This window comes from Molothrus aeneus, chromosome 2, assembly GCF_037042795.1.
Source record: "Molothrus aeneus isolate 106 chromosome 2, BPBGC_Maene_1.0, whole genome shotgun sequence".
Classification (NCBI taxonomy): Eukaryota; Metazoa; Chordata; class Aves; order Passeriformes; family Icteridae; genus Molothrus; species Molothrus aeneus.
Window position 1 is genome coordinate 34687967 of NC_089647.1, and position 16302 is coordinate 34704268.

At 37.3% G+C, this 16302-nt stretch overlaps 1 protein-coding gene across 1 annotated transcript in view; it reads left to right on the forward strand.

Annotated features, from left to right (window-relative positions):
* Positions 1 to 16302, forward strand: part of TMEM135 (transmembrane protein 135) — a 156627-nt gene that overhangs the window by 24062 nt on the left and 116263 nt on the right. The window contains exon 4 of the mRNA XM_066570322.1: positions 11080 to 11113. Coding sequence (XP_066426419.1) covers positions 11080 to 11113 — 34 coding nt within the window. The remainder of the gene's footprint in view (positions 1 to 11079; positions 11114 to 16302) is intronic.

A 16302-nucleotide genomic window follows, 5' to 3' on the forward strand; every position in this document is an offset into this window, starting at 1 on the left:
TGGACTATTCTGTGAGTCTGACTTAAATTCAAATGGCACAAACAGTGGATTAATTACTCTGTTCTGTCGGTTCAGCACTAGCTGAACTATCCAGGACACACTCATTTGGACTTCCTTGGCTTAAGCAAACACTTAATACATCTTCTGTGTCTGAATGCTTGTATGTAACGTGTAGCTCCCAGAGGGGGAATAATAAAAACTCTGCTAGTATAGAATAAAGATGCTGCTGAGGTGAGCTGGCTTGAGTGCTGACATTTACCTGGCAAGATAATATCCATGCCTAGCATGCCTCTAGTGCAATGGCTGGAAGTCTTGGAGGGAAATTTTCCGTGCTGTGTTCCTCAGGTCTGCTTGTAGGATATTCTTTTTAGGTACTATAGATGAGAGCAGCTTAAGTATTTGTTTCCATGCAAACTGCACCTAAAAACCCTCTGTAAAAGAACTGACTTTTCTGGACCCTCATTGTTCCCCAGGAACTAAGGTTGTTGTTAGCTCCTGCAGCAGGAAAAGTCTGAAGGCAAAGACTTAGAATGGTAGTGATTTGCTAATAGTAATCACACAAAGCTTTTCTGTGGCAAAGATTACAGCACTATTCTTAGGTCAAACATCTTAATTCCCCTTCCTGGCCTCTCTCCTCCACATCCCGGGACAGAAAATGACATGTTTTTATTTCCTTTGGTAAGGAAATAAAATGCCATGTGTTGTAGTGTTTCTTGTAGTCTAATGACCTCTATTCCAGATTGAATCTTTTTTGATAAAGTGAGTGTATGCCATTAAAACCTTCTCCTAAAGACAGTCTGTCTAAGAAGCAGGACCAAACAGTGTCCATGATATTAAAGGCAAGCTGGTATTAAGCAGGTTTCATGAATTTGGGCCAGTACCTGTTATTGCAACCCAGACTGCTCCAGCTTTGGTGAAAGACTGAAACAATATGGGCTGTCAGGTAGTACAGCATAATTTGGTCTACGTGAAGGAATTTATATGGGGCTCCATCTTGCTCCTTCAGTGATATGTTTTTCCTTTTAAGCTCTTCAGTGTCTGTTATTCATTCCTTCTGAGCAACAGACTGAGGAGCTAGCAAAAATGTTCCAATATCAACTGTTGGCAGTTTGGATGTTTGAGCTTAAGGCCAGAAAATAGTAGGTTCAAACTGGTCTTGGCAATGGTTTATTTTTCTCTTTGGTAGGTGAAATGTCTCATTAACGTCTGTCTGTAGTATCTCCCACAGTTCATCATCCAGTATTGATGTCCTGCCAGACACTGGCTTCTCAGTCAATAGAGATGTGTTGAAATGACACTCAGTCACACTTTGTGTGGTTTGCTTGCCTTTCTAGAGAAGGTTCGCATTGATTTCTCATGTTGTTGTTCCTTGGGACCCCTTGTGGTACTCCCATTATGGATGTAGGCACATTCTTAATAGGCACATTCTTCATCTGTCTTCTGAGTGATTAAATTAATAGTTCCTAACTGGATTTAATGCCTGTTTTTAAAATTACTTAATAGGCTCTCATTAGAGGATCTAAAGGGAGGGAAGAAAGCAAATGTCACTGTATGTTGACAATTCTAACTCCATACACTACTTCCCTTGGAAGTGCTAGTCTGCTGTTGCTGAATACAAGGGCATTTAGAAGTTAGTTGCACCATGTGAAAAGCTTCAATAGTTACTTGTTGTAGTTACATTGATTTGTCAAATCAAATAGCTTTTTTTTTTTTTTTACAAATTGTTTCAGGTGCTTTGTAAACAGTATAATACTATCAGAAATGTAACATTAAAACATTATGACTCTAAAGAGAAAATTAGTTCTAAACATAAAACACTACAATAGCTATTAGTGTAACAGACTTGAAAAACAGTACCAGGCTGCTTAAGTCTTTTGGAATAGATGAAATAATGATGATTTGAGTAGCTTATCAAAAAACTTGTGGACTGGACTGTCTCAAACTGGGCACAGAATATAAATTGGAAAGGGAAAGCCAGCCATTCCAAGGGGCTTCTTGGGAAGCCTCTGGAGCTGCTTCTTGCTTAGCTGCTGTGAGCTCGTTTTGGGATATGCAGGTAGGGTGTGGTTGAAGGGCTCTTAACTTGAGAAGGGCTAGAGGGTAGAGGTTGAGAAGAATAGGTCAAATACTAGATAAGTTTCAGCTGGTATTGGGACAGCCCCAAGCTGTCAACTGAAGGAGTGACCTTATATGACAAATTTTTCCTCCTTTTAGCCTTCTCACTCTCAAAATACACTGAGTATATGTCCAAGGCCAATGAATACTGGACTTATTTTCAACTCTGAATTTTTTCCATGCTCTGTCCCGCTCTTCCTAATTTTTATTAACCGTTCTGTCCATAGTGTCCTATTTTACTTTGGAGTGGTAGTGATTGCCAACAGAATTCATTAAACAATGACCTGCTGCTGCTGAGAGTCTCCAAAGCAGTTTTGTTCAAAGGTATTTGCTTTTGTGCCCTATGCTCATACCTTCCAGACAGAGTGGCCAAACAGCCCATGCCCAGAAAGAACTGAGTGTTTTCTTTGTGATTGACTGAGCTGATTAAAAACAGTTCAGTGTTACTATCAACAGTCCAAAGAAATTGTTATTTGGGGCCTTACTTAACACTAGATAGACCTTCTGTACCAAGAATGTGAATAATTTAAAAAATCCCCAAATCCTTCATTTCTTTTCTTGAGGTTTGATTAATTTGTTTTCGTTCTGTTATCTCCCAGTCAGTTATTCTATAATACTAATAAGCTTTTTGGAATCTTTTTATCCCTTCATGGAATCACACTTTAATTAAGAGGTTTTTTCCCCTCTGTAGGTCAGTGTTTGTTTTTGCTCTGTAGATACCATAGAGAAACTCAGAGAGAAGGAAGAGGGAGGGAATAGTGAAAGAAAATCTGTATAAAATAGAGCATAAAGGAGTTAAAAAAATGAACTATAGATGTTATCTTGTGTTCCACTTTCTGGAAACTCTGTAAGAATTATCGGTACTAATTTAACTGGAATGTATTACTGTAGATATATTTTATTTTTGGCTTCTCTCCCATTCCGGTTTTCTCATACCCTTTCTTTGGCATGTGTTCAAATCATAGAACACGTTGAGTTTATTTTATTTCCTTTTAAGAACAACAAATTCTGAGTATTTGCATAAAACCATTTTGCTTAACATGTAATGTGCTCCAAGCAGGAATTACTGATTTACAGTTTTGAGCAATTTCAATTTCTCCAGCTTGCAAAGTGTCCATTTCCTACTTTAAACAGCCCAAAATATTGAAGGAAATTCCTTTAAAAAAAGTAGGTCATAAGTCCTTAAGCTGTACATTTTTGAGATGAAGTTCTGAACATTATTTTTGTGCTAAAGACTTACCTGCTGGTCTTTACTAGGCTAAAAATTTACCATGTTCTTTTTTGAAAACTCACTGCTTAGGTCTGTTTTCATAATTTTCAGCATTATTTTGAAAGCTTGTCTGTTCCTGCTGATTGTAGGTGAACTTTTGCACCAGGACTTTGCTGCTGACCTCCAGCTGTCAGTAGGAAATTGGTGGGTGTGAGAGATTAATGATACCCTAAACATAATCTGTAGTGCTTGTGTTATTACAGGGATGCAATCACAACTCCCCATCTTTGCTGGGTTCGCTTGTGGTGTCAAGCTGCTGTAAAGCAGAGAAAACCCTACCCCTTACCTCTTCATTTTAACTTCTCTCATTTCAGGGAAACCTGTGATTTGTGTATTTGACTTAATTCTGCAGGTTATAAAGTGGTGTTTTACAGTGGGGGGGAAGAAGGGATTGAAGCTGATGGGAGGAATTCTTCCTGTTTTTGCAGACTGTGAGTCCTGTCTGGGGAGCCATTACAAACTAATATGTTAGCTTCTTAGTTTATGTTCAGAAGTTAAAGCCAAAGTTGAATCTTTTTGAATCTTTCTTTTTCTTTCTTTTTTCTTTTAAATTGAAAGAGGACAAATGTTCTCAAGTTTTGCCATTCACAAATATATATATATCTAATTACAATATATGTATTTTTATATGATATATGCATATATATGAAAATATTTATCACTAAAAATTACTGCTTTGCTGTAACAAGTGAGTACAGCAAAGGTTTCATGCTCTTTGCCTTTGTTTAACATTCCACTCCATATTTGCCTTTGAATCCCGAGATTCTTATAAAAGTAGTTTTTATTTGTGATTTCTTAGACTTGTAAAAAATAGTCATAAAAAATAGTTAAAATACAGTGATAAGTGTCAGAATATTCAGCAGCATATTCAGTGAACAGTGACATTCATCTAAAATTCAGACTTGATTTTCTAGGAAATTAATATAATGAATTTATGGAAAAAATGGTGAAAAAAGTAATGTAGAGTTTAGATTTTGTTGTATAGGCCACAAGGAAAAGTGAGTTTGACTCTAGTACCTGCTTCTTCTTGTGTCAAGTCTTCTTGGTTTGTCAACATGAAGAGTTTTTGGAAAAGCAGATATCAAGAGTTTAAAGTTTTGGACTGGGGATGAAGTTAGAAAGCTTTATAGCAAAGCTAAAACTGCTCTTGTCTGAGCAGTGAGTTGGATATTTTTATTTTCTAGGTGTTTGCCCCACCAGCTGTTTAAGTTTATTGCATATGTGGAGGAACATAACTCATCAATTAGATGTTTAATCAGAGAGCCTGTTCTCTTAATTGCATACATGAAGATTTTTACCATATTGCTATATCCATCTTCAGGCTCCTTCTATCCTGCTGTGCTGCTGCTGCTGTGTGTTGGGCTGTGGGAGCTGTTGCAGGGAGGGGGCCTGGGTGTACCTGCCCTGGTGTGTCCCTTGCCCTGGAGGTGAATTTGGGGGCTTCCTCTTACAGCTCACACCTAGGGCTGTTCTCACTGAAGGAGGTGCCTGTTCAGTCAATTTGTGTTCATTCTGTACACAGTGGTATTCATCTTGCTGTAGTTATTTCCTGTTATTTCTGACTTGCTAACTTACTTCCCCTTTAGTTTTGAGCAAGAAAAAAAAAAAAAAAGCAATCATAAGAACCACAATACTGGTAAAAAAGAGCAGTTGTAGTAGTTCAAATAAATTTAATTAATTGCAGTGAATGTTAGATTTCAGGATGTCCGCTCAGAAAGGTTTATGGTTAAACTGAAACAAGGCAATGGAGAAAACAATTCTTTAAACTTCCTATCACCAAAAACAGTTTTTCATGAGGAAATTCCAGGAACTGGAGTGCTGCTATTAGACACAAAAGATGGGCTGGGCAAGGCAAAATGTATGAAAGAAAGAAATACTCAGGAGGAAGAATAAATATTGAGAAAGATTTAGCCTAAAAATGACAGATCCTTCCTCTCTTCTGTGGCTTTTTAGAGAAAGAGAAGGTGTTTGCTTTCTGTTGGAAATTTTCTTTGAGGGGTTCTGTGGTTGCAATAATTAATTTATGGTAAAATTTCCATAAGTGTAAGTGCTTTCTAAGGATTCATCCCACCTTTAGGCAAGGTTGGTTGTTTTTTCGTTTTTTTTCCTGTGTGCAGATGGTGCTCCTGTGTTTTGTTTGGTTTTTTTTTTTTTTTTTAACTTAGCAACACCTCTGTATTTAAAGGAGACCATAAATACATTGAAGGAAAACCATAAATGAGAGAGAACTGGTAATGAGTTTGGTAGGAAAAAAAATCTTGGTTGTATTTAAAGATTGGTATTTTGTATGATTTACTATTATATGAAGCAAAAGCTTTTGCTGCTTGTGAAAATAGAGTTATTTTTTTAATTTTATAGCCCATCAAGCTGAGCAAGAAAACATTCTTCAGCAAAGTGTTCCATAAACAATATGTTGGCATGCAGATTTGGACAGTTGCTGCTTCCATTGGCACAAATAGAATTTTTTGCTCACATGTAAGGGGAATTGGACTTTGGCCTCAATCAAATAAGTTTTCCAGAGTTTAAAGCACTTACAGGAAGATATAAATACCTTGCTCACAGGCAAATGCAAAGTCTGAGAGCAGCACCCAATGATTTCTTTCACTTTAAAATACTTTTGATTTAACAAAAGATAGGAGAACTATAATTTGGTTTATATTTCCTATATTTTCATTTGCAGTCCTAAAGATGAATTTTGAAAAACTGGGACAGTTTTAGCAAAGAGCTATAAGTATGATTAAAAACTTAGGGAACATCGTGGAAAAACTGAAGGAGTTCAGTTCTTGTTTAAGAAATGGTATTGAGGGGGACTTGGTTGGAGGGGGTAGTGTTACAGGGGAGGTAAAGATGTAACTGTTTTTAGAGACCAGTCTAAGTCTTGTCTTAGGGTGCAAACTGTAAAGATAAGTACCCATAAAATAATATATGTGTGATTGTGGTGATTGGAAATACTTAAAAGACAAATCTGATCTTTTTAAGTAAATGGCTAATTCATTAAAGAAGAGTTTGTGTTTTGTATTTGTTAGGAAGACAGGTTGTTTATCACTGTAATCTCTTCTGATTTTATAATCTGTGCAAATAATTATTGATGATATTTTGAAGTTGCTTTCCACCTTTTTCTGTAGAATAATAGAATTGTTCAGGTAAGTCTTGGGAATTCAGCTAGTGCAGCTTCCTGCTTGGAGCAGGGCTGGCACTGAATTCAATCCAGCTTGCTTTGAGATTTGTCTGGTCAGCCTTGCATGGTCAGCCTTGCCAACCTCTGAGTCCCTGTTCCAGGGACTTCCTTGGGTCAGGTGGGTGTCTGCCCAGCCCTACAGCTGCTGCTCCATGCCAGCTGATCAGTGCCTGCTTGTGTTGGGGACCACAACCAGGCACGGGGTCTGGTGTAGCGAGTGCCAAGTAAATGGGATTAATCATTTCCCTTGACCTCTTACCTAAACTTCTGGTAATATAGCCCAGTACACTGCTAGGTTTCCTTGTTATTTTTATCCTGTAGCTTTTTGGGGCTTTTAGCAGTTATTTTAGACTCTTTCCTCTGGGCAGGCAATAACAAAAATATGTGGTTCTCTGTTGAGGTTTGTAGGCCATAGTTTAAGAGCTATTGCTGTTATAATTTGGTCTGAATGTTCCCAAGTTGTCCAAAAAGCAAATTTTATCAAGTTAAACTTTTCTTTGAGGAAGGTATAAATGAACAGGAGAATTATCTTCTAGAAGCCTGTGGTCTTTTGTAATTTAACCATTAAATATGGAATCTGCAAGATTGGAATTATTCAGCTGTAGATAATGTGACCTGTGTTGGATAACTAAACTCTGAAATTTTGCCTACTCAGTTCTCTATCAAGCATGTTGGAAAATTCATTTAAATGTGTGAATTGGGAAGAAAAAGGAGGAGAAACAAAGTGAAAGGTATACTAAACACTACTTCTCTTTGAGACTTGAATTTAAGAGCAACTAAAACATGACTACTTTCATGCAAGCCTCCTTTTTCAGGTGAAGGAGACATGTCTTATTAACATTTTTTCAGCAAAGTATTTTTTTGGTTCTTTAATTTAATACAAGAAACTGGTAGGATAGAGCTTGGTCTGCTGCTCATGAATTTAAGGTTATCCCTAGCTCATGTTTTTCCTTCCTGAGTTAAAGATCACAGATGTCATTAGAAGCAGAGCTGGGTATAGGAGAGACTGTCAATTGGAGAGATGACTGGGAGTCAGTGGGAAGCCACAATGAAGATATTTATGAAAGCAGACTTTAGAGAAAATGGCCTAAGACAGAAACCATGGAGGAAGAGCAGGCAGTAGTGATTTGTGTGTGTCTGGTTGGGCTTTCCCGTAGTGACCTTGCCAGACTGACACTGCTGTAGCCACCTGCTGGAGTTGGTGTTGCCAAGATTAGCATTCAGCACTGGTTCATGGACTTTAGCAGTGAAATGTAAGCTGTTTATTTGGATCTTTAAACCTCCCCAAAGCATATGGTTATACATGGCTGACTAATTATTTTTATTGTTTAATAATTTCCTGCTCTCCTAATACCATTTCCCAATTATATTCTCCCCCTATTTACCAGCTGCAGTTTTAATACAGTCTTTGGGTTGTACCAGTGACCCTTTTACTTGGCCTACCTCCATCTTTCTGTCCTGTTTTCTGTCAGCTGTCATTGCTACAAAATAGTGCAACATTTTCTGAACTTCCAACTGCTTTTTAACAGCAGAGTTCAGGTTTGGGTTAGACTTGTTGGATCACATTTGCACAGGACCAGGAAGAATGCCCTTTCCCCCTCCCCTTTTTTTCCCTTTTCCATGGAAACATGGGGCTATTTATTTTTAAAACAGTCACAGAATTAGTTTGGAGAAAGAAAACTCTTTCTGCTTGGAGTTGGCCTGGGCCTCACCGCCGGGCTTGTTGCAGGCAATTGGAGATGATGTCATCCAACAACTTGCTGTGTTTTCAGTTCTGGAAGTTACTTCCTTGCACAAATTTATTGTCTGTGCATTTCGTCTCCTCCCAGCCACCTACTTCTCACATTGGCCTTGCTGCAGCTGCACTGCAGCTTCTGAGTTCTTTCCTTCCTCTTCTCTAGCACCTTTTCCTTTCTTTGTCTTTGTGGTTGGTGAGTTGCATTTTACCCCCAAAGGGACTACAACAGAAACTAAAACTCATTTAGTTCTTAGTTCGTTAGTGTTTTAAAAAAGACTAAATGAATGTCAGTGGGAGGCTAAAAAGCCCTGCCTGCATGACAGAGACATTGCAGGGGAGAATCCACTAAGTAAGTTTTGTGCACATCACAATGATCATCCTGCTTCATGCCCACTGTAGAATCTACAGCTGTGAATATACAGAATGTACTCTGAAAGCTGCATCTGTCACTCAGAGGCTGGTTGAGTCTTCTCACAGATGTGTTACTGCAGGATGTTTTTGATCTTCTGACATTTTTCAGAATACTCTAAGTGGATTGAGTTACCAGGTTAGCTCTTATGGGTAGGTTTATCTCTGTGTTTCCAAATGGCTGAATGTTTGGATGTTTGTCATAAATTTTTAATGCTACTACAGGGGTAAAAAGAACATCTAGGAACCATGAAATATCCAGTATTTTTTCTTGAGAACAAATTAAAATAAATTTCACATTACACAGAGCTGTGTATTATCTGGTAGTTTGCTACTCAGGAGGGTTGGGGCACCAATATTGTTTTATCACTTGAGCTAGTGAACTGAAAGACTAGGTGAATGTTTGCGGACCAGCCTGAGAGTTGAATTTATCTATTGCGTTAGGTGAATTTTTACCCCTTCCTGTTCAGAAATGTCATACAGTATTTTGATGTTTTATTGCAAGTTATAGGGGCTATTTTGCTTAAATACTCATTGACCCTATTCCCTACCTTTTGTCTTCTTTTTTTTCTTGTATGCCTCATCCCCACCAAATCTTTATATTCAGGCTTTTTTTCCTTAGGCTTTCATGCTAGAATCTTGTTTCTAGTATCTGGCACAGCTTGGTACCGGGTAGAGAAGGTATACAGAGAGCAGATTTGTAATGCTGCTTTTTTTAAAAAAAAACTACTGTGAAACAAACTGATTTTGCTAGTTAAAGTTTTGAACTTAAGTCCAAATTTTCATCTTCTCTGTGAGTAGAGAGCAACTTGTGGAAGTCAGTGTGCTGTGTTATTGCTTTCCACAACTTCAGTGTGATGTGGAAGCAGTAAAACTTTTAAGTGGAATGTAGCTTCCCTGTAGCCTAGATGGCTGCTGTGAAAAACCTTGATCTGGATGTGGAGTTTGACAAAGTTACGGACATGTAAACATGGGGGTTAGTAAATACTGAGTAAACTTTTTGGATGAATCAAGCTTGGGAAGTGTTCAATACAGATTTATTTCCTGCTATCTGTGCTTTTGTTTTGTTCACTTCTTCAACTGAACTGATTGCAGGATATGTTCTGTTAACACACAGCTCTCTTAATTACTCTATGAATGCTTAGAAATTTAAAATGTCATGACAATGGAACATACAAGTCTGGGTTAAACCTTCAGTTATATATTACCTTCTGTAGTAGCAATATTATAAAAAAATCCTAAATGACATGAAGACAAATACAGAGTCAGGTTATAAAACTAAATTCCATATTGAGAAACTTTAATAGTTGAACATGTGGTGCCTTCACAAGAATGTTCAGGTTTTTTGTGTAAGACCAGTGGGGTCAATGAGAAAAATCCCAAATACTACAAGGCTGGTGGGAAACTTGAGAAGATAAAAACACCAGTCCAGTAGGAATACTGAAACTGTGTTCCAGCCTTTGCCCACAGTTTCTAATGAAAATGTTGCAAAAGAGGAGGAATAATTCAAGGCAAAGCATACCTCCAATGGTAATGTCTTCCACTTTCTCAAGGGTGATGGTGGCTTGTGACTGATGTATTGGAAATAATTTTAATTTAATCTGCACCCTGCAGTGCAGTCAGTTGCTGGAGTTGCTCACATCTATGTAGTCAAGTTCAGTTTTCATCTTGTGCTGCAATAGAATCAACAAAAATGTGATCTTGAGTCCAAGTTTATACTTTTCCTAAAGAACAGTGTGAGCTGTAGGCTGACACAGACAGAAGAAAAAATAGGAGTGGAAAAAAAAGTAGATAAAGTTAGAAGAGAAGATGGTGGTCACTGTTCAGGGGACTGTTGGCACTGTGACTTTCAACTGGCTTGAGCCAGGATTTGTGCATCAGTCTCTGTAGAAAGCATTTCCTGATATTGTAGGCAGAAGGGCTAAGGTGCCTGGAGTTGCAAAGCACCAATTACAAAACAGAAGTTAACACACAAACATTTTGCTGCAAATTCAAAATTTAACTTAGGCTTAGGTCATTGTTTGCATGCTTATGCTATTGGCTCATGTGTAGGCTTAAGTTGTGATAAGTGCTGTGTGTAATTCAGGGTTCCTTGCTCCTTCTGACAGCTTCAGGACTCATGTGGAGCAGCCAGTTGCTATATATAACTTGGTTCCTGTAATTCCTAACTGCTTTGGATACTGTGCTATCAAGATGCTATTTTTATGTTTGACTTATTTTTCTATAAGGTGGTAATGACTCATCCTCCATCAATAACCTGTTTTTAAAATCCTCCTTTTTAATAAAATATTCTTAATGATTAAAGTGTTTTTCTTCAGTCTGAAAAAAAATATTTGTTTCATCCACTTATTTTATCTTTTCTGTTTATAGGAGAGGTCTTCTCACAATATACATGGCTAATCAAGTAAGTAGTCCTTTATTTCAATGAAGAATAAAAACATGTAAGATCCATGGGAAATGTCTTGTTTAAAGTTGATAGATGCTGGGATTCATTGCATTTTTTAAATTGTTGCAGGATTTTTCTTTAAGAATTATGCATAATTAGATTAAACTCCCTTAAGAGCAAATTGTGATCAGAGGTCTTTCAGAAGTAGCTGTAAAGCAGAGGCTGAAATGTGGTTCATTGTACTATGTTCAAAGTTTTGTGTATTGTAGCCCCAAGAAGATGGTTATTTTGTATTTCTCTTCCATGATAGAATGGCATCTGGTGCTTAAATGATCATTATTTTGCAGATGAGAAATCCAACACCATATACTTCAGTTTTGCAATTAATAATTTCACAACTTGTGTCAGTTGTGCATGCAAACATTTTTACCACGTGATTGTATCAATTTAAATCTTGAGCCGTATTTCTTTTACTCTCCAAATAAATAACATTTATCTAAATGATACTTTGTGCATTAACTTTTTCCAAATATAAAATGCTTCTGTTACTTGATCATACTCCTTTAGGAAAGATCTTACTTTGCCAAAGGAATTACATCAAGTTTTTGTACAGTTTGAGTTGCATGAATAGTCACAGAAACTACAAAAAAAGAAAATAAGAATTGTGTTCAGACTACTGAGAGAGTTTGCTGGGGCCTCGGTAGAGCTGTGCATGAGTTGAACTCTGATGGTGATGATAAGATTAATGACTAAAAGGGGTGAGACAAAGGCAATGTATCATAGTACAGATTAGGGTGATAAAATTAATAGGTACTCTTCTGTCCTTGTACAATCATTGTTGATGACTTGTAATTCTGAGTATTTTGTGGGGGCAGAGCTTTTGGAAGGAGCTGATATCATGACATGTGTTAGCAGGTAAATATCCTGGAAAGTCCCTTTATGCATTTACCAAACCCATTATAGAGTTCTCTCTCAAACTCTGGTGCTTAACAATTTCTTTTAGGCAGAAATTTTTTCTTGGGTTATTCTGTATTCATAGACTCTGTCTTTGCAGACAGACTCATGAGGGGAACTAACAGACTCCAGAAGAGAAGAAATTAATTTTTGCTTTTCACTTTATTATTGTTGAAGTACCATTGTAACTTTTATAGCTTCCTGATTTGTATGACTCATACTCTGTCCTTTAGGATTCCTTTTCTTTATGAAGTTTTTTAAACTAATTTTAAAAGGTGACAAATTCTCCTTTTGAAATTCAATTACTTAGCTGTTCAGAGTCCCAATAAAGCACGGGAACAAGGTTTGACTCCTGCAAGGAGATCTTCACCTTGGAAGTTTTCCTTGAATTCAGAAGGGCACTGTGTAGAAACTCCTCATTCAGGGAACAGAGGTTATAAGGATGGTGGTATTTAATTGAACATACTCCTTTGGAATAGACTTTCCAAGAGAAGGGGGCAATAGGTGTGCTTAAATAGCAGCACCTCTGAGTATCAAGATTCTGAGGAAGCTGTCATTGTGTTCATGGCTCTAAGGATGAAGGACCACGCAGTATTGGACAGAGCTGTAAGGGAAAAGTCAAGCTATGGAGTTACATTTTATAGATACCATTTGGCATGGATATTCTCTTCAGCACAAGGGCTTATTTTAGTCACAAATCTTTGGTGAAGCCAGAGCTGCCAGGGTTTGCTCTGTAAACTCGTGATCGTGTGACACCTTGTTAGCAAGCCCTGTAATCACAGTAAATGTTTCCCTGTTTGTGTTGCTTATCTTTGGCCTAGAAGTTTGTATGCTTTTATAAGATTCACTTATAAAGTTACTAAGCCTTTAAAAGATTTATGTCCGTTAGCTTTGGATTGCAGCATGTCCCATTTTGAAAGCTGTCACATTTTAATCATTAGTGATGGCAGATAGATTGTGAAATTAGCCTGCATTTCTTGCATTCTGTAAAACTCGTGTCAGGACCTGTTAAGATGTTAAGGGAACTAATGTATTCCTTTGTTTTGTTTCATGTTTTGCTACACTGGGTTTTGCAGCCTGAGCAATAATAATTAAAGCTTTTTTTTGTGATTCTTCATGTGTGCCTTTGCCCAGGTAGGCAGGAGGTAACTGTAATTACTGTTGGTTATTTTAAGTGATTATCATGACTGCTGCACTGAATTTTTATAGCCAGATTAGGGCTTTTAAATCAGAAAATTTAAGTCCTGTTGTCCAGTTGGCAGCATGTGACAATTTGTCCTCAGAGATGAATTTACGTAGTGGAAAGGTGTGTTAAATCTTTATGCAGGCTTGCTGTTTTTCATTTCAGTGAGTTAAATTCAGTAGAACATGAAAGGCAGCGGGGTCTTAGGACTCTTGTTCTAAATGTGACATTTTTATTGTTTTTTTAATTTGGAGCTACTAGAAACTTGTGAATGGAAACATGCGAATAAGTGTCCTGATTAATTTTAAATAAGTCAGTGATTATAGATTTATGTGAACCTGAACTCCCTAGCTGCATTTCCTTGCTGCTTACATGACAGATTAAAAATAAGATGTTTCAGCTATATATGCTCTATGGAAAAATAGAATAAAAGTGTTTTTTCTCAGACTAGCTTGCTGCTAAATTGAAGCTATATAAGAATGTACTTGAGGATTTGGATTTTCTTTTTTGTTTTTTTGAGATAGGAATTAGAAATAAGCATGGGACTGAAGCATTTGTAGCTTTAATTTTAATGTGCAGAGTCTAAAATCAACTTCTTAACTTCTCACTGGAAGTCATTTTGAGTTTTTAGAACTAAATAAGTACATCTAAGTCCTAACATTGCTTAACATGTGGGTTTGAGACCTAAAGTTTCTGTAATAGCCCAGAACAGAGTGGTAATAAGTGCTGTGGACACACAGAGCCATGGAGCTTTCAAATTCTATTTTGGATTGCATGTATTAAAGTCACAAAATTTCTAGGATCATAAGAGATGCATTGATAGTGAACATATAAGATGATCCTTCATGGATAATTTGAGATCAAAAGGAACCCCAAGATTCCAGCAAAAGGTGGAAAGTGAAATGTAATCTTTCAGTTATTTTTATCTGGAACAGTAGATGATATTAATGACTGTCCATGAAGACGACCTATAGCTCTTATGTTTCCAGACACTTGGGGCATACTTTGTTGTGAACAGCTCAACAGTTGAGTTATTGCTTTTACATTGAAGAAACTGTGTCTTTGTGTTAGGGTTTGGCTTTTCTAGTGTTGAAAATAAAACAAACAAAGGCTGCCTTCAAAATGCAGGATAGGAAGAGACTAATCTGAACTAGGACTGACTTGATATCAAGCTTCTTTGAGAAACATAACTTGAGGAAAATTGCTGTTGTCATTGATATGCTACACCAGAGAGGAGGCAGTTATCCTAGCATGTGCTGAGCTGCCTGCTATGTTTGAAATTCAAACTGTGCATCACTACATCAAAGTCTTTATTCATTCTCTACTAGGACTTCTGGTGTATGGTGGGCTGCTTACAGAACTGGAAATGTTAATAAGAGGCTCTTGAGGGTCATGGATTAAATGATATAAAGCTTTAGCACAAGGTGAAGCAGCAGGATGCAAAAGGCAGAGTGGTGCTGTTGAGGGCTGTTTCTTGAGAGCGATGGGAGGAAGAAGCATAGGGACATGTCCCAGCCATAGAGAAAACATTAAAAACATTACTGAATGGAAAGCTATAAAGCTTAAAAGTAAGATGAGAAAGATATGAAGAAAGGAAGTAGAGAAGCACAGTCTACAAGTAAAACCCAAAAATTTATTGAGGCAAGAGAGACATGGAGCTGGACTGACATAATGGGAGTTGGTGTATGGGAGTGCTAGAGGTAAAACAAGTGGAAAAAGATGAGAAAATGTAGAGTTTATTCTAGTTAAAGCAAAGAGCAGGTGATAAAAAAAATGATGAGTTTGCCACGAAAGGATTGGATTAATTAATTAATATTAAGAAAATTTTAAGAAGAGACCAGAAAGAGAGACACAGAGAGATGATATTGTTGGTGTCCTGGAAATGGAAGGGGGAAATTGTCAGCAATTGCATCTAGACAGAGTTTATAGAGAAATCAGAGGATGCTGAATCTAATTTATTCCTGTGCTGATGTTGGGTCATCAGTGCATCTGCTGTTTATGAAATACTGTGCTCAGATCCTCATACACAGAGGAAGAGATACTATTTAGACAAGTATGGAATGAGTTGATCGGTGGCATTCCAGTGGGTGATGCTCTGCTTCTGTATATGAGAAAGTAACACAGCTGAGCAGAGTTTTTTTCTGTTTTAAAGTAGTCCAAGCAGTTTCACAGTTGACTTGTTTTTCAATTGCATAAAATGGCTAAATCTGGGTTCATTTTGGCTGTACCATTGTTTATTCCAACTAGTCAAGTGTGAAGGTTGCATGTAAGTTGCGCTCTTAAAGCTTGAACTATTTGGTCTAGGAGCGTGCAAAAATGCTGAAACACCGACTCAAAAATAAATCCCTCAGGATCTAATGGAGAAATGAGTATCCATTGGTCTTCAGTCAGCTTTAATTCCAGATATTTGTATGTTTTTTTTACAGGGTGGAAGTCATAGTGATTCAAAATACCATGAAATTTTCATGCTGTGTAATATTTTAGAAAACCTCAAAGCTATTAGCCTAATTTTAGCTATCTTGCACACACAGAGAGCCAAGTAGATACCAAGCTTGACAGAGATATGGCACAATTTAGGACATGGTTCAAATGTTTGAGGCCAAGAGCCCTCCAATATACCTTTCCATATGCAATAAATTTGTAATTGTTTCATGCCTTTAGAGGGTGATAGGTGAATGGATGAAAGAAAGAGGAATGAACCTTGCTGTGGCAAGAGAATAAACAACAACAGCCACTTTTAATCTGTGATTTTGCTGATCCTGTAGTTTTAACTTTTTGCTGAAGGCAAACTGGTGGTATTGTAAAGGAAGGTACTTGCATGTGAGAAATGCTCTAACACTGAGCATTCCGAAGTGATTTTTCTTACCAGCTTATCAAATACTTTCTGTAAAAAACTGATGATGTATCTGAGTTACAGATGTCTCAAGAAATACCTTGTGCCAGTTACAATTAAATGAGGGAGGATACTATGAATAATGTAGGTTGAAGGGTGTTTTTGTTTTATGGAGTTTTTACAGTAATGTGCAATCATTTGTCATTAATATAACTTGCAACTCAGTGAAATTATCAC